At 41.7% G+C, this 26,701-nt stretch overlaps 2 protein-coding genes across 2 annotated transcripts in view; one reads left to right on the top strand and one right to left on the bottom strand.

Moving 5' to 3' along the window:
• The window catches only part of glra1 (glycine receptor, alpha 1), a 61,306-nt gene extending 59,935 nt beyond the window's left edge, over positions 1-1,371 (top strand). Inside the window, exon 11 of the mRNA XM_063190603.1 lies at positions 1,084-1,371. Coding sequence (XP_063046673.1) covers positions 1,084-1,371 — 288 coding nt within the window. The remainder of the gene's footprint in view (positions 1-1,083) is intronic.
• Positions 1,372-11,328: 9,957 nt separating this feature from the next.
• Positions 11,329-26,621, bottom strand: g3bp1 (GTPase activating protein (SH3 domain) binding protein 1). The gene is made up of 12 exons (XM_063189696.1): positions 26,489-26,621; positions 25,357-25,473; positions 24,892-24,973; positions 23,674-23,847; positions 22,881-22,971; positions 21,481-21,574; positions 19,388-19,604; positions 19,036-19,137; positions 17,724-17,853; positions 13,572-13,697; positions 13,212-13,321; positions 11,329-12,194 (listed from the first exon to the last, which is right to left on the bottom strand). The coding sequence occupies exons 2-12, from the start codon at positions 25,449-25,451 to the stop codon at positions 11,964-11,966; spliced, it is 1,452 nt and encodes a 483-aa protein (XP_063045766.1). The 5' UTR covers positions 25,452-25,473; positions 26,489-26,621; the 3' UTR covers positions 11,329-11,963.
• Positions 26,622-26,701: the final 80 nt, after the last annotated feature.

Genomic DNA, 26,701 nt, shown 5'->3' with positions numbered 1-26,701 from the left:
TGGTGTCATGACATGTTATTTTTGTGGGGAAAGTTTGGAGACGGTGCCCAGTATCCATATGCGCTTGAGTCAAGCTAACCGGAATAAACATCGAATAACACGGCAACTCTGTTGATGTAAGCCTGCGGCAGAAAACACTTCGGGTGTAAAGGTGGATGGGTGTCACGGTTCAAATGGCATTAGGGTGATTCTACTCCGAACCATCGCTTTAAGTTTGTTTTCATGAATCACTGTCTTGAGGATAAATGGGGGTGCCGTATACAGACTGAATTCATCATTGTTGATCGTAGATCGATTTTCATCATAAATAAATTTGACTTTTCTGGGGGAAAAAAATACTGAGGACATGACCTCTGTGTCCTCAATGATAGTTACGGCCATGGCCACGTAGACAGTGGAAGAGAAGATATTCGTGCCATGCAGTCCATGTATACAAAGCCTGCTGTTATCACATCAGATAGAGAGGGAGATAGACAGAGAGAAAAGTGGGGGGAAAAGTACATTTAAAGTAAATGTCATGACTGCCCACTTATGATCCCTAAGCCCAGCCTTGTGTCTTGGTGGACAAAATACAGTAGATAGAATCTGGGTCGCAGTGGCGCATCATTCTGTCCTTTCCCCTCCTGTCATATTCTTCCCTCATCCTATCCACAAAGAACAACCCCTGAAAAATAGCTAGCATCTGGGTCTGTTAGCAGACTGACGGGCGTCTAATACATAAGAGTTGCAATCTACGGACTGTCTGTGAGTTCTGCAGACTGCCGGGGCGATTAGCAGACTGATGGTGCAGGGGTGTCGTATAGGGCAGTTAAGTGTGAGGGCCCCATGTATATAAGGGGCCCACACAGTGTAATTTGACAGGCAGGGGTGTCGTATAGGGCGGTTAAGTGTGACTGAGTCACCAGGGCCCCATGTATATAAGGGGCCCACACAGTCTGATTTATGTAGTTATATGGCTGGGAGAGAGGGGGACCCAGTTGATTTTAGATATGGTCCACAATTTGCTGCTAGGCCCCTACTGACAGAGCTGCCTGTGGTGTTCTGTGATGTGGTGTGGTATGATGTGGTGTGGTGCTGTTGCAGGAGGAAGAGGCCGGTGAGGGTCGCTTTGGCTTCGCCGCGTATGGTGTGGGACCCACCTGTCTGCAGGCCAAGGACGGCATGGCCATCAAGGGCAACAACAACAACGCGCCCGCCTCCAACAACCCGCCCGAGAAGACGGTGGAGGAGATGCGCAAGCTCTTCATCGGCCGCGCCAAGCGGATCGACACGGTGTCGCGCGTGGCCTTCCCCATGGTCTTCCTCGTTTTTAACATTTTCTACTGGATCACCTACAAGGTCATTCGCATCGAAGACGTCCATAAGCAGTGAAGAGAGAGAGAGAGGAGCTGGCGGCAAGAGGAGATGGTGGAAGCAGGTAGATTGTGGTGGGGGAAAAAAGATGATGTTGAAAAAGAAAGAAAGAAAAAAAAGCCAACGAAATCTTCACTACATGCCACGCCACTCCCGTCTTTTCCTCATTTCCTAAAACACGCTTTTGATGGGACTCATTCAGCCTTTTTTTTCTCTGTCTTTTTTTCCTTCTTTGTTATTTTATCCTTTTGACCCAATCCCTGTCCTCTCCCCCTCTCCCAAGAAACTGGACCTGTGCAATAGCAATGCAGTCAAATGCATGATATCATGAATGTGGCAATATATTTATTGAAAAAAAAAGAAAAGAAGATACAAATCGACTGAGTCAAAATTGACTTTTGAAAATACGTCAGAGACTTATAAACGGAGATCTGAACTGACTGCTGAATATCTTCCCCAAGGAGTACGATCCTTACATGAGACTATATATATAAATAAATATATATATATACAATATTTTTTGCAAATGGAAGACATACTCTGCATTATAAAGAAGGGGGGGAATGGATATCATATGGCTCTGTAATATACCACATATCTATCTTTAAAAAGTCAAGAAAAAAAAAGAATTAAACCTATTTCTTCAAGGAAAGGTCGCTGGAGTTAGTGGAGTCGCGAGGGTCCTGGAGTAGTTTGGTGCTTCCTTCAAAAGAACAAGTATGAGGACTTGGTGGTGTCCTTCTACCGCTTCTTCCGCTATACAATGTGTGTATTGCAAGCACTTGTCAAAGCTTTCCCTGAATCTTGGATGCCATGAGGATTTTTGGTTGACGTGAAGCCCTTTCTGTGTCAATGACGGGGACATGCTGATGACACACGACACGCGCGCAGCAAGTGGAAAAGAATCCTGGTCATACACGTTGTGTTCTTAACCTTTCCTTTCCGTTTTCTGCTTGATTACATATTAATATTGATTTATTATGTGCCAAGTGTCAACATTCATGTTGCTGTGATAACATCTTTTTGCTCAATTCTCGGAGGTGACTGAAGAGGAAAAATACTGTCATTGCTCAAACATTTCTTTATTGTCACGTTGATTTAACTCATATGCATATGTTTGATGTATTTTGTATCTCCGAACCAAAAGGATGAAAAACATTTCTGATCAATTTGGAATCAATACATTGATTACTGTCCTGATTACTGCTAAATTTATGAGAAAGAACAAAAAACAGTTGCTCCCGGCTGGCTCTGCGATGGGCCTTCAGAGGCAACATGTTGTCAATGTGCTGCTCTCGTCTACAGATCAAGAGCTAGAAAGTCACCAGGGAAGCAGAAAGCAGAAGAGAGAAAAACAAGTGATCTTTCTAAAAGGTCAAATTCCATCCTTTATTTAACTCCCGTGTCATTGAATACATTACATTAATGTACAATAGCCGGAAAAAAGGTCAATGTCGTTACTATTATTATTATGATTCTTATGATTATGATGATTATTATTATTATTACTATTGATTACAGAGCGCCTGAGCCAGTGTTGAAAAACAGTCTTCAGAACTGCATTCCTGTCTAAAGATTAAACCAAGTGCATTGATGAAACACCAAACATGAAGCATTACCTATAGCATAAGCAAACACTACTCAAATTGTTCAATTCATTGCTTTGTATGCATTTTTCCCACCAGGCTTCTCTATGCAAATGATATATATGCAATTATTTTCAGCTTTACCATTCTGAGGACCCCAGAGGGGATCTTATGGTTTTATGTGCCATCAGAGTTTGAATCTAAAACATGAGAGCGCTTCCGTCTGACTGACAGCAGTGGGCGGCTTTGCCCAACATGCTCCTGATGATGCCAACGCGCCCAATCCTCACAAGAGTAGCATTTACTATCAGAAGTCACTTTTACCACACCTCAGCTGAACTATGCATGGAATGTTTGTTTATTTATTGACTGATTTATTTATTGTTTGTTTATTTATTTGTTTGTTTGCTTTGTGTTTGGGCCAGGTTCTGAACCTAAGCTAACAAACACTATGAGCATGAATTTGCAGGGTGTTTATTTAATGATACAAGGGACATCATCACAAACTGTTGCCAATTTGTTTGGGGTTTTTTACCAATTATGCCATAATTATACACAACTGTGTTTCCATTGATATGCCACGCCAAGCCTTTCATGTTCCAACTTATTTGTAGCAGAAATGCTTTTTTTCTGAAATGCTCACTCCCTAATTCACTTTATACTATGTCTGGTTTATCTTCTTGCAGCTCTACATTTGGCATTACATTAACTGTGGTATTGGTGTCTGCAGTGTCATTTCAGTGAGATATCATTCATTTCCAAATCTGGATCATATTGTTGCCCACTTGATTTATTTTCAAAACCAAAGACTATTTTCATTGCCTTCATTGAAGAGGGATGCTTGCTAAGTTTAACTTGCTTTGCATTTGACTACTCCCTTAGTCAATACTAAATGTTAATGAGAAAAAGAAAACATATTCATTAATTCTGCTATAGTGTGCTGAAATTGTTAGGAAATGCATTCAAATCACTCCGAAAATTAATCCAATAACGATGTGGCTTTTTCAAAATCAATCTGAGCATTTTTTAACGAGATCATGAAGATACCATGAGTTAGTTGTAACTATGTTTAGTCCAATCATATGATTTAAATAACAAATCTGAAGGGCTGATGTTTTTTTCTGGCATCTCTCATGACAAGATGTACTGATTTTCTGTCATCGAATGGCATTCAGCTCACCAGGTTAACGTAACATACACCTATTCTACATAACTGTTAAGAGATTACAATCTCGCAAAATTGTCAACAAAACCCGCAAAAGTTGCTACATTCTACAATATGTAGGAAGGTAATGGGCATCTCTCCTGCCCTACTTTGGCATTTAGCCTTACGCCTATAGACGCCAGAGCAGTTCAATGAAAGAGTCAAGTTTGCAATACTTTGTGTCCCAGATTTTTGTAAACACAATAATAAATAATAAACAATGTGTTTCCGATGGTTCAGGGAGATAATGGGAATTTTATGATGATTCATTATTCCTTTAATCTTCATTTGTCCCTAACCTGGGATAAGTTCCTTGCTTTTGCTTGAAAAAAGGATATGTACCTTCTTTTTTTAAGGAGATCATTGAGGTTGAAAACACACATAATAATCCCACTTTAGTCTAGTAAAATAATGGTTCCTTGCCCAACAGCAAGGCTTTAAGTGATACAACCCAGACCTTGCACCACTGATTCACTTGAAGTAGCCTATAGTGCTTGTCACATGCAAACTGATCAGACTGCTAGAATGCCCAGTGAATTACCATAGCAACACTGGTCCAACTCTGCTGTCCTCGCTGTTCCCCCGTCCACTCATTTTAAACATTTCGAGGAGTACGGATTTTTCCTGGTTGTTCTAGAATTTCACTCAAACATTCTACTGCTCTCATAGGAGCTAGTGTAAAAAATCCTGCCGAGCATTTGTGACATCATAATGAGAACTCGAGAATTTGCTTAGTTCTAATCACATATATCTTATGGTACTCCTCAAAGGGGTTTTAAAGACTTCTCAACCTCACTGTTCCCACAGCCACCTTGTGCTGGATTGAGATCTATTGAACTACTTATGCAATTTTGGAGGCAAAATTTTGATGGCATAAAAAAATGGTCAATTAAATGTTTGCACCAGTTATTTAAATAATGTATTTATTAGGCATGTTCTGTTCTTCTTTTTATTACCCCATTGTTTTTGTTGTTGCCTATGTTGTTGTTTTTTTTAACAAACTATATAAGCAATTGTGAGTGAATTGAAAGACAGGCATGGTCATTCTTGAACCTCTGTGAGTGCTTCAAAGGGAAAGTTTTATTTTTGCACAAGTTGGTATGGCCTTAATTTTGGTTTACATGCTTTTTTTGTAAGCTGGCACCAAGTGCACATCTTACATAGCTAAGTCTCATATTCCAAGAGTGCACTTCAAGACGGGCAAAAAGTTCAGCAAAATTCTTTTGTTTTTTTTCTTTCTAAATCTCAAACACTAAATATTTTGCATGGATATAAATACAATGGCAGATATTTTTGGCTTGTACAGAAATGTGAGCAATTTGATGAAAAAAGGAATGTATAATTTCTGCTGTATCTGTATATAACAAAATATTTATTGAACTATGTCATTAATGCTAATTCTAATTCTACTATTAAAATTTTCTGAAAAAAAATCTCCAATTTGTTTTTGGACATTGTTAAGGTCGCTGCAGTTACTTCATTGTTTCTTGTCACTCTTCTCAAGGATCTATGTAATCGTATTAAAAAAGCAAAAAGGAAAAAAAAGGAAAGAAAGAAAGTACTGCCCTAAATTGTATTCCTTCAAAGATAAACCATATACTGGATAAACCATGGATACATGTTTATATGCTGTGCTCTGTATGGATGTGGTGTTTCTATAAAACTCTCTGTGTATGAGTGTGAAGGAGCCATCATAGATATTCTGGAGGTTCCATTGTATAGGAATCTGATGAGATCTAAACGTCACTCTGTCTGTCCAGAGCATCCACTGTTGTATGTTTCATTGCTGAGCTTTTGTATTATTTTCCAATTAAACACCACATGGAGTAACAGAAAAGAGTGATGGACAAAGACACATTTGTTAGAAACATGAGACATAATAGCTTTCTGTGAGAATCAGAAAGGTTGCATGCATCATGTGTGACTTGTTTCCACCCATCATGTTAAAATCAACACACAAAAAGGCATGCATACAGTATATCAACTGTGAATCATATTTTCATATGTATATAAATATTTAGCAGAGTAAGGGGGAGATAAGATGAACTGACAGACTGCATTTATTTACAGTACACAGGGAGATGTGCATCATATGCATTAATCATCCATGTGTGCCCTGTGACAATAGCTGTTTGGTCAAATTCTCGTTCTTGCAAGATGCTATGTAGCAAGTGCTTCCCCAGTTAAGTACCTCTGCGTTATGTCTATTATTTACCCCCATTATGTAATTGATTTGATTGACACTCGTTTTCCAAAAAGGACGCTAGTCGTTACAGTGATGAAGGCATCAATTCATAGGAACATGTCTGAGGGACACACAGGCCATTTTATGTCAGTAAAGACACACCTTTGAAATGGAATAATAAACAGATTTACCGGTACACATGGGAGATGTTAAATGCTTCATGATGCATAGATTTAGCACTTTTTGTAATAACCCAATGTAGAATAGAGATTTGTTTTCAATGCATAATGTTGAATAGTCTATCCTAGTTGAAGTAAATTATAAAATGGTCACACAAAATGACCCAATGATTAACTGTAAGAGATCGATCCCTCATCTTGTCTTCTCCTTTCGAGCTGACACACCCCAACTACTCCCTCTCATTCTTAAAGGTGGATGTGGAGGTTAACCACCACGGATGATTCATTGTACTTTGAACACTCAAGATATGTATCCCATGGAACAATTCTCTGAAATGGTGTTGAGCCCATGTATTATCATCAAACTCTGTTTCAAAATAAATGTTGTCACCTCAGCAGAGAAGCTATAGAATATTGGGCCTCCAGTCCCCAACATGATCTCATGCACTGCTTTATGGGGAAAGAATAACTGGCAGTTTTTCACTTAATAGTATGTTCTGTGGTAAGCAACCGAATCAAATAGGATGGATAATAGTTTAAATGTGGACTACAAGAAAGTGGTGAAAATTATTTTAAATCTTTAACCGCCTTTAACCCTTTGAAGAGTAAGGATCCCTCCCGAGTCCTCGTAGAATTTTACTAGAACATTCTACTGCTCCCACAGAACTGCTCCTCCCCCCCAAATAAATAAATAAATAAAATAAATATATAACAAATAAATAAATTAAATATGCACACACGCACACACCTCATGCTTGGAGATAGAGCATCCCAGGCCATCTCATGTGTGCGACTGTGGGAGTATAATGACACGGCGGTGGACACAGAGAAGCACCTCGGGGGCTGGGGGGGGGCAGTGAGACATGAAGGCTCTGACAGTCTGAAATATGCTTTGCACAGTATGGCGTACAAATTCTCTCCGCCCACTACCAACCCCCCACCCCCCTTCTGACGCAACACGGGCATCACCTCACACATCTCGTAACAAACTGCTCCCTACGCTGTCACCTCTCCTAGCACAACTCAAGTTCGCACACTTTCGCACATGGTGAGAAAGGGACAAAGGGAAGGGAAGAGAAGCATATGGGAATAATCTGTGCCCTCTCTCTCCCTCTCTTTTTTTAAATTCCTCTATTTCTCTGGCATCCCCTCCATCCAAATGACATCTAAAAGCACCTGGAGTCTTTCAACTCAACAGTCAACATGAAAGCAACAATGACTGCCGTGTCATTCCATCCACACACCAAAAAACCCACCTGCATTCTACTCCAGTGTCTTTGTTGTGTTTGACACATTTGGCCACATGGTTGTTCCCCTCCTCCCTCTTTTTCTGGCGTATGTGGTGGTGGGGGGTCCGTCTGCTGCGTGGGAGGAGGCCAGCTGCACGGGTCCATCTTGAGCCAGCGTGGGTCACTGGTCACGGGCCTGGAACGCACACCTGCCACTCACATCCAAGGAAGGCAACCAAGCCCAACACGTGAATACCAATACAAGGCCACCCGTCGACCAGCACGCACGCACGCACGCACACACACGCACACACACGCGCACGCGCGCGCGCACGCACGCACGCACGCACGCACGCACGCACGCACGCACGCACGCACGCACGCACGCACGCACGCACACACACACACACACACACACACACGTGAAATCCAATCTGAAATGCTGTTGGCTTGGCACCATCCTTAAATGTATTCAGATTTCTTAATCCCATTTCTCAGCTGCCACGGCTCCCGGGGGGCCTAATATCCGCAGCGTTTTAAACTGGAAATGAGCCACAGATGATTGGGCTCGCTCGCTACCACATAGTATACAGACAGCACATAACGGTACTATACTGCCATGAGTCTAGGATCCTATCCAGTAGCTACTTCCTCGTCTCCTATTTTTATCCCATTGTTTAGCCCAGAGCCATAACAGATTTCACAGTATAAGTCATACAAATAAGTCATTTTAATTTTAACTTTGCATAGAAATGTTTGACTGTTTTTTATAATGTATGGAACATCTACTCTTCTTTATTAGCTCCTTTATTCTCTGCAGATGTTTGGTACTACTTTAGGTGGTCTATTAATAATTGGTATTATTAAGTATGTTTAACTATGCTGAACTTTTTTTGTCTTCATTTAAATACTTCCGTGCCAATGCATGTGCAACTGTGTGTGACTGACAGAGGTCAGTCATTTGAGGATTAAGCACCTTGGCTTTATGTGTGCACTGTAACACTTAACAGGTTTAAAGGTGCACTTTGTAGGTCATGGATGGGCAACTTTTTTTGATGAGGGCCACGTTTTTTCATTGCCACCATCAGAGGGCCAAATGACCACGGAGCTGACTGCAACTCGCCAAGTTTAGAAGGCATGCAGTGAGCAACCAACTGCACCTCAAACAATATGGCATAGAAGTGTACTCTATTGGCCAACAGTTATTACAACAGATTAATACAGTAGTCGTTTAAAAAAATCTGGTCATTATTTTTTAAATTACTGTTTTATCTACGGGTCGCATGGAGTGAGGAGGCGGGGCACGTGTGGCCCCCGGGCCTCCAGTTGCCCATCCCTGGTGTAGGTGTTGCAATTACACTGATCATTAAAACTGTGCTGTCTATTGGCAAATTTGATCTTTTAATTAATATCTACTAAACAATACCTAACTAGTATGCCCAAAGTACAGAAAGTTTTGCAGTGAAAAATTCCATTTTGGGGAATTCAAAATGGTAAACATGGAGAAGATCCACCATTTCATGTATGGAAAATACAATTTTCCAAGTGAATACTTAGAATTTCATGGTTGAGGTAGCTATTCATGAATAAGGCAACATTGTGAATGGGCAGCATTAATTCTTGAAATGAACTACTAAAAATATTACATATTGCACATTAAGTACATAGTACATATATACTATACATAGGCCTATTAAGTATATAGTATGAAGGTTTATATGTACATTGTGTGGACCCGTGTGTACGCAATATGCAGGGTTATGTTTACCTGGTACTTTGAATAGAAACTTAAATCTTCCCTGTATCGATCGCAAGAAGCCTGCTGCACTTACTTGAGGATAATCAACACTGTCTTTGATTTTATAATCGGAATGAGTCGGCAACACACAGACAAACGCAAAAACAACTGCACTCTATGTGAATGCTGCTAGACATCATTCTTTTTAAAAGAATATCTCCTTTATTTATCTCCTAAAAGAAATAACATCCAACAAAGGGATCTATGATGTGCATTATTGTCCACTGCTATATTTAGTTTAAGTATTGGCAAAAAAAAAATATGGTACATACCAGAGATGTGGACTTGTGACTTGGACTTTGAGTCAGACTTGAGTCATAAATTGATGACTTGAGACTTGACTTGGCACTATTAGGAAATTATGACTTGTGACTTCACTCAATTGACTCAGAACTTGATTTGGACTTGAATGCTTTAGCATGTTTGCATTTGCATGTGAAAATACTACATTTTGATTACATAATTTGCCCTCAACCAGTACCAGTAGACCTAGTATTTTTGTTTAGACCGCAAATGTCAAAGGACATGCACAGCAGTGTGGAGAGGTAATGAATATCTGATCAAAAGTAGTAGACAAGATTGTACATTGACTTGGTAAAAAAAAACCTTTGACCTGGACTTGGTCAAACGTGTGTTAACTTGTGACTTGACTGGAAGTATTTTAAACTGACTTGTGACTTGGACATTGGTGACTTGGTCCCATCACCAGTGCATACTGTAACAGTAAATGTTGTTATCTTGCAATCTAAAGCCATCTAAAGCAATATGTATCGCATCTAGTAAATTCAGGACATTTTACTTTTTAGTTGATTTCCCAGAACACTTCAGTGGAAACGGGAAAAAGGCTGCAATCCGAGGGTAGGCTTAGATTACTTAAAAATGATAAGACTTGAATGAACAATTACGAGAAGGGGGCTATTGCGAGTAGATATTTTTAAATGAAAATAAATCTTAATAGGCAATTTCCCCATGACAATGGACATCTAGATTCAATCAAGATTACAAGCAATTCAATGTTTCACTCGTATAAAACGCCAGGTTTTCATGAGATTATTGACAAGTAATTTCCCCATCAAATGCAAGTAGGGGTGTCATGACGACCAATACTGTATCCCGTCAAAATGGAAAAAAATGCTGACAATAATTATCGTTTAAAAAATATATATAGTAATAACGTAGAACCGTGAGCCTGTCAGCCTTTCCAACCTCAGTCAGCTGACGTTGCCGCAGAGGAAAACTGCTCAACACCTTATGTCAATTTTAATCAATTTATGTGTACAAGGGAAAGGGCAATCTGCGACCATTTCCTCCTCATAATGACCAGCAATTCATGTATTATTCCTTTAACGTGTGATACAGTTTTGTCTTAACTTTTGAATATAATTAATACGCCTTGCACCTTTTTGGAACCATTTCAGTTTGTATAGGAATATCAATGCTTTAACATATTCAACTTATCAAAATTACTGTAATACTACCAAAACCGTGACAATTATGGTCACAATAACCATGAGGTTCAGTTTCCATACCGTGACACCCCTAGATGAGTCCACAAAAGATGAGCCTATACATCTCATGCTTTTTTCCCAGAAAAAAATATTTGACTTACTCACAAACAGCTATTAAATTCCAAGATTATATTTTCAAATGTCCTGTGTTACTGGCTCACCCTGTTTCAGACCTCCATTGACTGAGATAAAATATTTTGACAAGGAATAGATTGACATAAAACAGCTTAAACATCACAGAACTCAGGTACAGGGAAGAAGTAAAGGTCCACAAGATAACAAAAAATTAAAATATTACACCAAGTTTATTGTTCTCTCGACAGTGGCGTTTTTCTGAAGTGCAACAGTTAAAAGGCAAACAGGGTTCATTTGTATTCCCCATGCTACTAAGTCACCTGTACACAACCATGATCCAACGTGGCAATACTTCTAAATAAAATCAAAACCTGCACTTAACCTGAATGCGGGTGCTAGCAATACGCAGTAAAAACACGTTCCTTTAAGAAACAAGGAGAGAACGCTAAAAAACAGACTCTTGATTTCTTGTGTCATTTTCCTTTTTTTTCCCCAATTCAAGTAATTGTTGTCCTCGCATCTTCGATTATTTTCCCCACCATCTACAACAAATTCAAGTTCTGAACATAAAGTAAGAGACAGTATTTTCAGAGTCCCAGCAAAACTGGGTCTATCCACCATCCTCTACCAGACAGGCGAGCCAGAGAGAGAGAGAGACTCAAGAGTAAAAAGGTGAAGTTTCAGGAACTGAGGAGAGACTGAGGGCATGACCGAGCTGTGGGGTAGGGGGCGTAGGGAAAAGGGGGTCCATGTCAAACAGTTTGACCTGCGTCAGTAGTGGCTGAGAGGAGATGGGAAGGGGGATCAGACAGAAAATTCGGGGGTTGGAGGGGTGGGGGTTGGGGTTTACTGGCGTGGAGCAGAGAATCGCCCCTCACCGGGTCCGCCACCTCTTCCGCCTCCAAAGCTGGGCTTCTGGGAGAGGCCGCCACGGCCCATGGGCCCCCGGGGACCTCCGATCTTATCACGAGGGCCTCCAGGACCTCGCGGGCGGATATCTCTCCTATCACCTTCTCTGGCTGACCTCGTCTTCTTCTCCTCCACGTTCAGGCGGATGTCACCTCTAAACTTGATCGGCTGTGCAGGGTGGTGAGAAAATAGAAGAAAGGACATACAATTACCACACTTTGGCTGTGAATGTACTAACACTTAATATGTCTGACAACGATATCAAGCTACGAGTCATATCAGTTTCAAGACTGCCCCAACAATGGTAACTTTTCATGGCCACTAAACGTTTATTACGTTGACATGTTTATGACACTGTTTTGCCACCATTATGTCATCCGTATGACGCCGCTGTCAAGTCAAGTGTAACCAGTAATGCCTCTAGTAACATCACAGACTTGACTCAGTAATTACCTCCCCCTTGGCTGAAGCTGCACATTTCCTACATTGATGCTTCTTAAGCCACAGCAAAAGCCTAAGTACCGCCATTTCAAACCCAAGATGACAGTTTGAATCTAATCAAACACGATGACTTGTCAAATGTGGCCTGGTTGTGTTGGTTTCAAAACACCCACTTCAGATGAATCAGACTCCTGTAAGTTCATAACTGACATTCATGCTTCGCATTTAGCCTTTCAAAATTGATCGTAGCAACATCACTGCTGTCTCCACCACTTTTGTTAAATCACATCCCAGACATCACAGGGCTAGCTCAGCTTAGATTGTAGGTGCTGTTCAAAACTAGGAACTGCAACACTGAGTGCACCTTCAGGTGTTCAAATGATTTATACAATTTAAAAACTTTCCTTCCAGATTTCGCAGACTGCACAGTATCTGGGGTTCTGAACTCCGTCTGACCGGATTAATTCTACACTGTGACAGTACCTGACAATGATTTGTACTTTAGGTTAAAGCCTGACAGCTGTACCTGGGAGCAAGCGAAACTGTATACATTTTAAAAAGGTGATGGCAGCTCCACTTTTAACACTGCTAAAAGTACAGGCAAATTCAGGCCGACACAGCCCGGTATGAACGCCAGAGGTTCGCATGTAAGCACTTAACCTCCAAACGTAACTGGAACGGGCATGGGCACCAGCATCGTTCTGGTCCACCTGAAAACAGTTTATGAGAGCTACATTTCCTTACCCGGCTGCTGAGGATTTTCTGCACAGGCTCAGCGTCGTCAAACACCACGAAGCCGAAGTTGGGCAGTTTCCCCCCGCTGTTGATTCTTAGCTCCAGCACAGTGCCGTATTCTAAGCAATACAAATGGACAATGGTAAATACATTTAATTTTGAAACGCCTTTAAAACCAGTGAAAACTCATCACAGTATGCTGTGTGTGGTGTCCATCATGAATTGATTTTACATAAGAAACGAGAATGTCAAATAAAATTATTAATTCATTCAAGCTGACACGCATGGGAAAAACAATCTTGATCAACAGTATTATTATTATTATTAACAACAACATGACTGTGGCATTCAATTCAACGAGACACTCACGTTCAAAGAACTCCTTGAGCTCAGCCTTGTCCACGTCGTGTGGCACGTTCCCCACGAAGAGCTGCTGGCTGTCGGGGTAGCGGATAGCCCTGCGGATCTCCATCTCACCCTGCTCTCCTTCCCGCACTGGAGCAAAACAGCAAAGTCAGGGTTTACGCCAACACTTCAGTTATTTTTTTGCCGTACTTTATTGCCAATATTATGCAGCTATGGTCATTTCATTGCCAAAAAAGAAATACATGTCACTTTTCATATGAAAGAAAAGACGAAAATGTAGACACACTGTTCAAAATATTCAAAAAGGTGGCAAACCTTGTTGTCAAGGTGGCCGCCTTAACACATCCCACCTGAGGTGATCCCTTGAAAACAAGGATTTCTATTGGCAATGTCATTTCTGAAGTTCATTTGCAAAGACAGATGCAGCTAATTTTCCAGGAGGGGGTTCATATCACATTTTATACCACACTGCACAAAATTGCCTTTCCAATCATGGTAAGTCATATGGTCTGATGCCCGTTATCCCAACACCCGACCTGACAGGAGAATGTTCTGAGGGGAAACACTGGGCAGTGTGATGTGGCTACACTGGTTAACGTCATGTTGCTGCCACTGGGCTGGGGTGACACGCGGGAGCCAGAGTGAACATCTGCCATATTGGGACCCACCTTGGAGATGTCATTCCACTGGAGCAGAAATGATTAATGTGGAATCGGCTTTTTAATAAGGCGGGGGTGGGTGTTTGGTGTGGGCTACGGCAAATGGAGGGAGTGGGAAATGCAATTTAGTCAAACCGTTCCGACTGCGGGGGAATTTGCCAAAGACAGTGAAATGTGACTGCAGACTGCATGAAATGATGAATACGGCAGATGCCGTAAATGTGTGAGGTAACGCAGTAATATAAAATATCACGGATCTTATTCAGCAAATCATATCCAGAAAAAAATTGAAACTCATTACAAAACGCAACCCTCCCACAAAATTTAGCACCTAGAAAACATGAATCTTATTGTTACTCATGAGTGCAGAATTCCTTAGGTTTACCTAACACAAAAGGGTTTCACAGAGGTCCATTCCACATTGGAACACAACAGAATTAAGTCAAAGCAGTCACATGTTAGAAAAGACCCTAAATGTTTTGAGAGGTATTAACCAACACCTAATGTTTTGTCTCACTTCAAGAAATCCTTGCAATTTCAAGAAGGTTCCCACCACTTCCTTGCTTGAGCAAATGAGCAGCAAAAACACTCGCGTTCATCTCAATGGTCAACTGCGTGCAAGCTGCGACATGCTGAAGTTTAACCCTTGTTAGGTGTGGGTGTTTTTGATACATAGGTGTTCGGATCAGGCCTAGAAAAAAATATGTTTTGGTTCCGGTTGCCGACCGACCCTATCATTTTTTGTGCGACCCAAATTTTTTTTTGTTGAGTTTTTGGAATCCTCAAAAAATATATCGATGTTGTGTGGACGGTTGTTCATAGGCTATAGACAAGACACAACGCGTTTCTTCATTCCCATAACTCGTCATCTCTCACTTTCTACCTGCCTGCAAGTTGTTGAATTTGCATCGCATGACTATCCACATAGGAGCAACACACGCGCGCGCGCCATAAGATATTAGAAAACCCCAAATGTCACTGCAGAGTTGCGCACCTACTCGGTCACGTTGTAGGCTAATTATTATGCTACAACATGCTAATTGGTAGTCGTTGTAGCTCGTAAGTTTTAAACAACTTGCCTCATAGCGTTCTTGCAGACTAATAGCCTACGATGTAGGATAGTTTGGGAACCTGGCGAAAATGCCTGTCAAATAATAAGTCAGTAGCCTTACCTCACCCGACACTGACACAGCCTGACCACCCGCCTCGAAATGCAACACACAGACAACATTATGAGTATCCACGATTTTAGAATGTATTGATATTGTCTCGTCGTGTTAGAAAAGGGCTTCCATTCAGTCGCGCTGCATGTTCGACGAGATGCATTCGTTATAACAATACTAAAGTAGCACTGTATCAATACCTTGTAAAATAAGTTAATATGAGAGAAGGATGCTTTGCCCAAGCGTTCCTTCATTCTTTCATTTACCACAAGGATTGGTTAACCAAGAAGTCCGTTGGCCTGCGCCCGTTATTCTCTCTCTCTCTCTCTCTGCTTGTCCCTCCACCATTGCACAGGAGTAGGGCGCCTGTCACTGTCTGACTCTCCGCACCTCCTCCAAATAATGAAATAGAAATGAACGATGATGTCGCCACAAATACGACTGTTCGATGAAGACCTAGTTTCCTACAATGATGATTTAATGACAATGACCATGTTGCCCCTCAATTGCCCGTCATTAAAACATTCATATCGCCTCAGGTGTCTACATCCTCGCGTAAAACAAAAAAGTGAGTAAATAGAATGTTTGCATGCCAGAACCTTCATCCCAATGAAAATATGGTCTACAACGGATGATGGAAAGGAATCAATAAAGTTAACGGGGCATAGGCCTACAGGAGTTAAAATAGCAGTGTCAGGGAACTGACAGCTGGACAAGTTTTGCCAGAAACGGTAGGCTATTACGCATCCTCATTTCGGTGACGGTCAGTATTGGCTCATTAATGCCAGTGTTTCCCACAGAAATTTTGGAAACTATGGAGGCAGCTGGGAATTCCGTGGGGGGTTGGGGGGGGGGGACCATTGTTGTAACTGTTTACAACACAGTTTCATTCGTCCCTCATGCAGGGGTCTATGTAATGAAAAAAATAATAAAACAAAATAGGAGCAGAGATAAGAATTTAAGAGCACTGTGAAATTGTTAACGCATAGACAAAAAAGGTCTAAGAGGGTAGGCTATGCCTTTTCCACACACAAGCGTACACATTCTACATGAGGGGTGCTGGCCAGTGTTTCAAAATTCCTCCCATTAAAATGGCTGCACATATTACACATTTATGTCTATATTCACATTAATTTCTATATACAGCCCGATGTCTCCTCTGCCGTGTCAATGAAGGCCTGTCACCTAACTCATTACAACTGTAAAGCAAAGCCTGGGGAGTGCTAGTAAACTCATCCCAACTGTCCCTTCTCTGAATGTTTTTTTATTGCTCCCAAACCCAAGTTAACTACAACAACTTGACTAGGCTTTTGATCCCTCTGTCTTTCAAGCACTTGTAGTTTTCTGTATAGGATGTATTTACTCCAGGAGGAAAATGCGAAGGAAATCGTAATTCAAATCGTTTTTAACAAAAAACGGATATCGTTAAAAAAAAATTTAAAAAGTAAAAAAAAATATATATATATATATTTTTTTTACATTTTCGTAAACTATGGCGGCCAAATTTAAACTATGGCGGGCCGCCATAGTTTCCTCAATGTATGGGAAACACAATGCTTATTGTAGGCTATTTCATTGGAGCTTTAGCAGGCCTCACTCCACTATCGTCCTTGGCATTGTTCCAACAACGTGTATGACGAAATCTGGCGCATGTGGGTGTTTGGGGGTGTCGGACATTAAAAAAAAATTGGAAAAAAAAAATAGAAAAAAAAAATAAATAAATTCCGACCGACCCATGACCAAATCTGACAACCAACCGGAACCAAACTTTTAATTTTCTTAGGCCTCATATAGAAAAATGACTTAAAAAGGAAAAAACAATAGCTCATATTCACCCTCATGTTCCCTTCATTATGCTTGTGAGTTTCTGTGTATATATTTTTTTGAGAGCGAGAGACACAGAGAGAAAGATACGGAGACGGTGAAGAAAGTGAGTAAACTCAATCCAAGCTCTCAGATTGAGCCACCAGTGCTGTTATCGCACAAGGTTGACAAATTGATGCACAACTTAAGGACCAAACAATATCTGCACTCCTTTTTCCACATAATTCACCCTCTGCCTTGTCTACTCAACATGTGACCACTATTGTATCAGAGTTTAGAAAATAGATATACAAGACCCCAAAGTGATACCGGTCAAAATGACCCGGGAACACCTCCTGTGTAATAGAAATGTGCACTAATGTTTTTTTCAGATTCATGCTCCTTACTTTTCTCAAGCTTAAAACTGAAAATGGGTCAAAATGATCCAAACACCTTACAAGGGTCAAGCATAACCAAGGGGTTATTCACCAAAACAATGGACCAGGAAGTAGCATGTAGTAGGCCCATACCTGGTGGTCTCGGCCCCCTGTTGGTGATTGGGGGCCCGGGTCGGGGATCTCTGGGTCTCTGGTCCCTCTGGTCCCTCTGGGGCCTCTGTGTTGCGGCCGGAGCCTCTGCCTTGACCTCTACCCTGGGTTGCTGAAAGAAGAGCACATGGAACAACTGGCAAGTTAGACAGAAGAAATAAACAAGTATTCCATGCAAGATATTGTTCCATCCACAAACTTCAGGGAAGAGAATTTACTCCAGGAAATTAACTATTCTATGAAGAAACTGACCTTCCGAAAGGTCGGAAGCAGTCAAAACACCTAATGCTGGGTTAACACCTCAGTGATGTAAATGAAATGTGCTTGTGCACACGTTCAACATTGTTCTTGATTTCAATAACCACGTCAATTATCTATTTAAGGCAAAAATGTTTCATGTTTTCACTTTCTGAAGTTCTTAATAAATATTTGGAGTTCCCTTAAAGGGGTATGCCACTATTTTGGGGCTTAATACAGTTAAAATCGTTGGCCAGGGTTTATAAATGTGGTAAAGTGTCTTATTTTTCATGTAGCCGTTGTCTTGCTTTACGACAAGTTAAAAGAGGGAGCATGTCGCTAAGCTAGTGAAAGTCAATGGATCCGTGTAGCATGCTACAATGCTACACGGATCCATTGACTTTCACTAGCTTAGCGACATATTCCCTCTTTTAACTTGTCTTACAGCAAGACAACGCTTAACATGAAAAATAAGACACTTTACCACCTTTATAAACCCCAGCCAACGATTTTAACTGTATTAAGCCCCAAAATAGTGGCATACCCCTTTAAAGTGATACTGTCCCATTTTTGGAAATAAGCTTATTTTACACCTCCCCTTGAGTTAAATAATAGGGTTTTACCGTTCTCCTGTACTGTCAACCGTTCTCGGGGTGTCCGTGCAAATTTTACCTCCATGCTAGCAGTTAACATTGAGTCCTATGAGACCAGCTCGCTGCTAACTGGTCTCATAGGACTCAATGTTAACTGTTAGCTTGGAGGTTAACTTAACACCGTCATAACTAGAAAACGGTTGAAAGTACAGGAGAACGGTAAAACCCTATTATTTAACTCAAGGGAAGGTGCAAAATAAGCTTATTTCCAAAAATGAGACAGTATCACTTTAACACTGTAGATGGCGATAGCGCACATCTTGGGCAAGCTGGCGCCAAACGCCACAGACAGAGGGGGGGATAACGCCTCCCCTGCGAAACGAAACTTGAGCTCACTCCTTTGTATTGGGTAGGCAGGGTTTGGGGCATCTTACTCTTTTAGAAGATGTTTGAGTGCTACATACCTGTGTGGGCTGGGCTTTAACAACATGAGGGGGCACTCCTGTGACGGGGACCGCTCCACCCGGTGGCAAGTTTTTACTGGTGACCGAGGCCCAGGAGAACGGCTTCAGGAAAGACAAGAAAAACACCAAAAGCACATAAGTCTCACAAGAGCTTAAACGACTTGGTATCCATGAGTAAACACTATTGCTTTCTAGGGAAGGATGTGCCAATTGTACACACGCAATGTGAAGATTGAATCCTCTACAGAAAGATTTTATTGAGATGTTGCCCTCACACCAGGATATTGAGAGGGGAAAGTCCCCCCAAAAAAGCCTCTCTAAGCTGCTTGTCAGCAGCGAAGCCCAAACCTACTCTGTTCTCCTCTGGCATTGCGGGGGCTGGGTCGGCGGGCGTTGGGGACGAGGGTGCCATCTCAGCGGGCTCCGACGTGGGTGCCTCTGCTTCGGCGGCCAGCTCCGGCTGCAGCTCGATGACGGGAGGCTCAGGCTCCGTTACTGGCGGCGCCTCGGGGGCTGAGTCTACCTCCTCCTGGCACCTCTGGTCCTGGCCCGGCACCTCTGGTTCCGCACTGGAAACACCAGACAAGAGAGTTTGTTAGACATGCATGTTCAAGCAACTCAATGTACTTACTTCCAACATCAATAAATTGGGTTTTAGAAATCATTTTAAGCGATTCATCAACAAATTACACTTCAGAATATAGGTCCAATCTGGCATTTCAAATGACAAGACACCAGTCACCAACAAGAGCTACAGCTTGCTCAACATGCTTAAGTAGCTCAATGTGGGCCTGAGTATAAAACAGAATCCAGAGCCTGAACCTGTAACACTTTTTGCAATAAGAAAAACCTAATGACTTATTTATTCCTGCAAAACAACTGCTTTAAGACAATCAGACCTGGCAATGCAATCGCTTCCAACCTTTAAGTGAGGCTTTTCATTTCAGTGGCGATTAAAAGAGTGAGCCCAGTCAACAACAAATGAGTAGATGCCAAGTATTGTCAGGCTTCTTATTTTATGACCTGTACACCAGTGCTTGACACTATCTTTTTCGCTTACCAGCCATTTTGGCTAGTGGTTTTCCTGACCCACTAGCCATTGGGCCTTTTCACTAGCCATAATTTTCTTAGCCATCATAGCAGCTTTAATTAATTATATACTGTAGGCCCTAATAATGTAGGCTAATATATCATATCATATAATATCATATAATATCATATAATATAATATGCTATAGGGCAATTAGAATTGTTAGGCCTATTAACTGGTCCATGCATGCATGCTATGCAAAGAACAGATTTACTGATCTGAGGAATGGCATAGCCTATAGTATATTTAGGCTACCATGCAGAAACACCAAGCACAGTGTTGTGGAAGGGCACAAATGTAAGCTACACGAGAGCAAAATATTTTCGTCTTTAATCTGGAGGGACTTCTTCATATGATATAGGCCTATCTGTGGAGGTCGCCGTCCAAATTCATGCGCAAAGTAGATAGCCTAAAGTCATTGCCAAGTTGGCCGGTCCTCGGACATGGATGTGGAATAACACCTCTTCTGGGATATTTGCTTATAAAAGTATCCACTAGAAAGCACACACAGATGCGGTAACTACAGAAGGGGCTACGACTTCCTTTCATTCCGTTTAATAGTGAGTTGTAAAATACAAACGGGCGAGACGGGCACCTGCGAAGGGACATGCAATGGAATGCTTTTGTGCAGTCTGGAAGGCTACTACTGCGCGTTTTTTTAAGAACGGTTTGACAGTCGGGAACAACAGCACAAGAAACATGGAGGAATATTAAGGTATGAAGACACAGGCAAATCAGAAAATAATTTAAACCAAACATTATTAATGCCGCATGTGTCCTTGTCTTATCACTGCGCTAATGAGACTTTCACAAGAGTAAGACAGACTGACATGTTTTCCTCTCGCTTTGGTCATTTTAATGACCACTACTACTAAGTATTGTAGTAATGACAGATCGCAAAACAGGTCAGTTGAGATGAACTTCGCTACTTTATTTTCACGTGAAGGTTTCCAGTGACATTTCGAAGCGCACGCTGATGTCCCGGTAGCTCTGTCACTCCTCTTCGCAAGACTAGCTCTAGGCCTATCAGATTCCTGGCTTGCGTGAGACACAGGTGACACGTGACACAGGTGCTTCATGGGTATTGTAGGCTCGCGAAATCGCATTGTATTGCTTTTGTAGCAAAGACGGTCCGAAGAAAAAAAAACTACAAAATGCGGTGCCTCATCATTCAGAATAGTAACGGACCCGCCAGAATGGCTAGTGAACCTTCGGTATCTACTAGCCAACGCCGACTTTCACCCGCATTTGGCTACCTGGCGTGTGTTAGTGTTAAGCCCTGCTGTACATCTGTGTAGTCAGTTCAGGTTGACTACACAGGAAAAAAGACAAAAAGGGGGGTCCCTTGTGGTTACCATGCTGTCTGTTCATAGAAGGGGGCAGAGTCCTCTTGAACAACTGTGGGTGACGCCGTCCTGTCCTCAAGATCCTCAGCTTCCTCCTCAGACTCTGTTAGGGACCGAATAGAAAAGAAGGCTTAGTTTCAAGGATGATGGAAAATGAATCATTCATCATTGAGTAGCCATTGCACCTTGCATTTCTGTACCTTATATGTGTGTATTATGCTAACAACGTCTTCAGCTTTGTGTCAGGGTTTTCCAAGGCTGATGTCTGGATCATTCATTGGGGATGTATAAGCTATGGCACCATATTTTGTTTGACTAAAATAATCTGTTCTGTTCATGTTTTGTTCCTTCATTCAATTCTCCTGACCTGTCAATATTGCAGCCATAGCATTTTCACTGTGACATGAAGGCCATGAACGTTTGGAAGATAATTGCTGTAGAACACAATGCACAAAATATAAACAAAATAAATATACAATAATAATACCCGATGACTAGTGTACTTGATCAATGACAATTAACAGGTTACGATTGCTGGTTCGATCCGTTCTACAATTCAATGCACAGTGCTAATGCGAACATGGAAACAAAGAATTGTCACCCATTTTGTCTGCCTTAGTACTTTTTCAAAGGGCTTTTGATTAGATGTCGTTGCAGTAATATAGCATCATGTCATTAATAAATAATGACATTAACTGCCATTTCTGTGTTCAAGGACATTTTGTTTCCATCAAAATGAAATGTAAAACAATGCATGAGGATGACCCCATTCTTCTAGCTGTGGTAGCTTCTTCCATCATTGAGGGATTGAACAGTCACAATCTGCAAACCGAACACGCCATGGTGAGGCGAAGCAAAAAAATATAGGGCATATACTATTAAAAAAAATTTAGACCCTGCGGCTGCCCTGATTATGCGATATAGATCAATGCATCGACACCAATTGCCTTTTGATGTCATATTTTCATAATTGCCTATTGATCATCATTTGTTTTAGTCACAGAACTGTCGATTTATAGTCTTCAGAAATTTAATTGGCTCAGCTGACTGTAGTGTTTCTGTACATGTATAATTTAGGTTGGCAGTCCTAAAAATCAATAAATGCAATTTAGAACCAGTTTGATGTGGAGTCCTGGGCTATAAAGGATTTCTCTGGAAGATCCACCAAAAGCACCTCTGGTTCTGTACCATGTTGCTGATGCGGCTGAACATTGTTGTTCAAAAGATGACTCGAGATGTCACAAAACATGCATTTCACAACACAAAACATGATTTTATTTCATTTTCAGTTTTCATTTATGATCACCATATCAGGTAAGTTGCTGATGATAAAAAATGTGTGCTGACATGGGCAGAAGGAAGACCGTCTGGCTATGGTGAGCATGTAATGCCAGCGTAGAATGACTTACCCTCAAGTGGCTCAGAATCCGAGTCGCCAAAGATCTCATCCTGGTAGCGAAATATGTCATTGTGGACGTAGAACTTGTTTGCAACTGTGCCCTGGATAAGATTGAGAGAGAACCAACATTAACTACATACCCAAATAGCATCGTCATGAGTTTATGCCAGTGACCTCTCCTGCGTGCCAGCAGGCTGTGGGAGAGGTGGGCTATCTGTTTACTAACGTCAGGAAAAATATACAAGCTACAGCGCGCCCAAAGGCTAATTTTTACAGCTCATCTGTGGTTGGTGCTGATCCCAGAGGCTGTGACAAGCATGTTGTGAAAAAAGATGCATGTTAAAGACTGAGCTGAGAGTAAGAATGGTAAAGATGCAGGCCTTGATAAATGCTATGAGACTAAATAAAAGGAAGTTAATTGGAGGTTGAGTATTCTTTAAAAAGCTGGTGTGAGGGCAAACTATGTAGTCATCAGCTCACTGCAAAGCTCAACAAAACAGTGTAGCTTTGCCCAATACGGAGAGCAATAGACATTGAATATTTGAGTGGTCCTGGTAATTCTTTTATGCAATATTATGGATATAACTTGTCAACTTTCTAACATCCTTGTTAGCTTGTACACGTCAAGTCTATTGAGGTCTGTATGGACAGACAACCAAGTGTCTAGACTTGATTATACTTCTTTTTGTCCCCAGGGGGCAAATTTATCTTGGGCTCGAGTAGGCTTTGCAATGAAGCTCCAGCCTCCTAAATAGTTCCCAGAATGAGCTTAATGAAAGTGGGACGGGTGCCAAAGTGCTTACCTCAGGGGCGAGGACAAAGGTCTGCATGAACCTCCTCATGGGCTGCATGTTGTTGGAGAGCTCCCCCATGACCTGCACCACCACTCCCTCGCTGAGTGTAGCGTGCGCGTCCACGTGTCGGATTTTTGTGTGGCAGTCCTGAAACCGTAACGCCATGACTTTTTTGTGAATTTCCTGTTGGAACACACAAACACAAAAACAAATTATTTTAACCGCTTGGTGTCATTGTGTACATGTATTGTGTACTTTATGTCTTCATGTGAGCTGTAACAAGTTATGATGGTGGTGAAAACAAATTTCCCATTCGGGACAATAAAGGCTATCTTAAGTGATAGTTCACAAATCAATTCTCTATGGATTCGATTGCACCATTCCTTAACAAACACGTTTTGTGTTAAAGCACATTTCTCAAATGTTTTTCAGATGAATCTCAATGGGAATCCTCCCCTAGTAGCCTAGTAAACTAGACAAACCTGGCTAGCAGCCAAAAATATTTTTCTGCCTGTTGACTTGGTCTAGCACTGGTCCGTGTAAGATCACCACAACAGGCACCATCCCCCGCCCACCAATCATAATGAAAGGTTTATCATTTTTTGAATCTTCAATTTGAACCTTTTAGGAGGGCTTGGCAGGATGATGATGCTGTGCTGTGCAATGGTGGAAATAGCAGAATGGCTTAGAGTAAGAAAAAGCTGCCGTTTGATTGGTCACAGGAGTACAGCGATCATTTGAAACATAACGGCAATGGTTTGGTCCCACCCACAGCCCTCAGAAATCTGGGCCGAGCGATTCCAGGTCAAACTCTTCATGTTAGACTGGCTTGCCATGCCACCATTCTGGTGTCTTGAAAAGCAATGCTATCGTTAAAATGTACATGTCATGTATATGCAGTGCGTATGACTTTGTGGGACTTAATGCACCAGCACGGGTAACCTTGCCAGCGTTTGCAAACATGTGCCTTCCTGCCCACATACATCAGAGGCAGTGCAGTCCTTATGTGCCTACATAAACATTGTCTGACTTTAGCACCATTGCAGTCCTTACGCATGCCAAAATATTTTGTCTTCTTTAAGACAAACTTGGTGACTAGCGTAACGATGGTCCACTACTACAACATCCACCCACCCACTTCCCCTTGTGGTAAAAGATGTAAAGCATAGTTTTGTGATGTGTACAAATCTTAAAACCTGACTTTCGAAACTGCGTTAACATTCTCACCGATTGACCATAAACTGCCTCTGCTGGTTTGCCATTGTTGTCGAATCCTCCATGTACAAAAGACGAGTTCTTGCCATAGAATCTGTAAGGTGAATGGCAGAGACGCATTAAGAGACATTGAAAGAGCAAGCAAACCAGCCAGAAGAAACCCCCAAACTCTGCGGCAGGAATGATATCATACAGTGATTCGCAACCTGTGGGCTGTGGCCCACCAGTAGGCCGTGAAGGTATTCCAAGAGGGCCCCAAAATCATTTCCTTAAAATCTAAATAAAATGTGTTGCTGTCGACTATTTATTTGATTTTTATTGACCCAGAGGTGGGCCCCGAACATTTGTGGAAATTACAAGTGGGCCCCAAGTCTGAATATGTTGGGAACCCCTGATATAATGTGCCAACACGCCACAGTCTACTTTGACAAGTATGACTACTCGTGTGAGACAAATGCATAGGGTAGGCCTACTCACCTGTGCAGGTAGTCAGGGGCCTGGTTGAGAAGAGTGTAGTACTGTCGGACAAACTCTCGCCCGACAAGCTGGGCACTGGGTTTCTCCATCACCATATCTTTGGTTAAATGATTTGAACTGTAACAGAAAGCACAGACAGGCATGTTAATACAACATGATTGACACAAGGCAGGCAGACATCAAAATCCAATGTTGCCGTTGGAAAATAACGACCCATCAGCTTCTTTTCCAGTGAATTAATCCCTGGTTAAGACATTCACGAATACTATGAGGCATGCCCCAGGCAACTGTGCAATACTCCACGTTGCCTTGATTACAACCTAGAAGACATCTAAATACTTCACCAGCAATAATCGCTCATTTGGCTGCCAACATTTGTTTGACAGACGCGCATAGCTTGACTACCAGGCACACCCCTGAACGGCGGAATCGACACCATCAGCCATCACAGCGCAAGAATGAACATTAGACAGGGCCGACTTCTACTGACAAATTAATCCACACCTAACATTTGTGATTGGTGAGATAGCATTGTGGGCACAACTACCTCCTAGAAAACACTTGCACTTCGTTTTAAATTAAGCCGAGATTGTGGTTATACAGCTAGACTCACCTTGCTGATTCGAAACACGTGTTTGTTATGCGTTACAAGCCGCTTGAAAACCAAATCACAATGCGAAACAGATCAAGCAAAAGCTTGCGATGGTGCGAAAACATACATGTTCAAAATAACAAGCTGGCAGCAGAAATAGGACGATTAGACCAGCCGCTTTGGTAGGCTAACGTTAGCAAAGCATCATGACCATTGTGGCTAACTACAATTTAATCGAGGGTGCATGGTGGGCAAGGCTGATAACTAGTTCAGTGAGTACATTGGTGCATACCATTGCTAGCGTTCAAAATACACGCACGATATCAGCAGATAGTTTGACATCTCTTTACTAAATAAAACATTTAACGACTATCTGGCACCGCGTCCAGCCGTCCGCCCACTAGATTCTTTCGATACTGCTCCACATGGATAGCATAGCGTTCTGCTAATGTTAGTGCTAAAAAACTCACTGAAGACATATTTTATAGCGATTTGGTCATCACCCTTGAACTATGGAGATATCGTGGAAGTGGTACTCACCAGGGGGATGCTGTATGTGTATTTTAAGGTTTCACCGCGTAATTAGAAGTGATTACGTTATCTAAATCACTTCTCCGCTCCCACACTGTAGGTTAGCTTGCCGTTGCGGGCGAAGAGATGTACAACGTGCAAAATAGATTTTACCGGTATTAGCATGAAACCGGAAACATCGTAGGGCTCAATTTCAAACAACCAATGAAAACACAGCTTTCA

Source organism: Engraulis encrasicolus, chromosome 23 (assembly GCF_034702125.1).
Source record: "Engraulis encrasicolus isolate BLACKSEA-1 chromosome 23, IST_EnEncr_1.0, whole genome shotgun sequence".
NCBI lineage: Eukaryota > Metazoa > Chordata > Actinopteri > Clupeiformes > Engraulidae > Engraulis > Engraulis encrasicolus.
The sequence above is the reverse complement of the archived record's forward strand: the minus strand, read 5'-3'. Positions and strand labels throughout refer to the sequence as shown.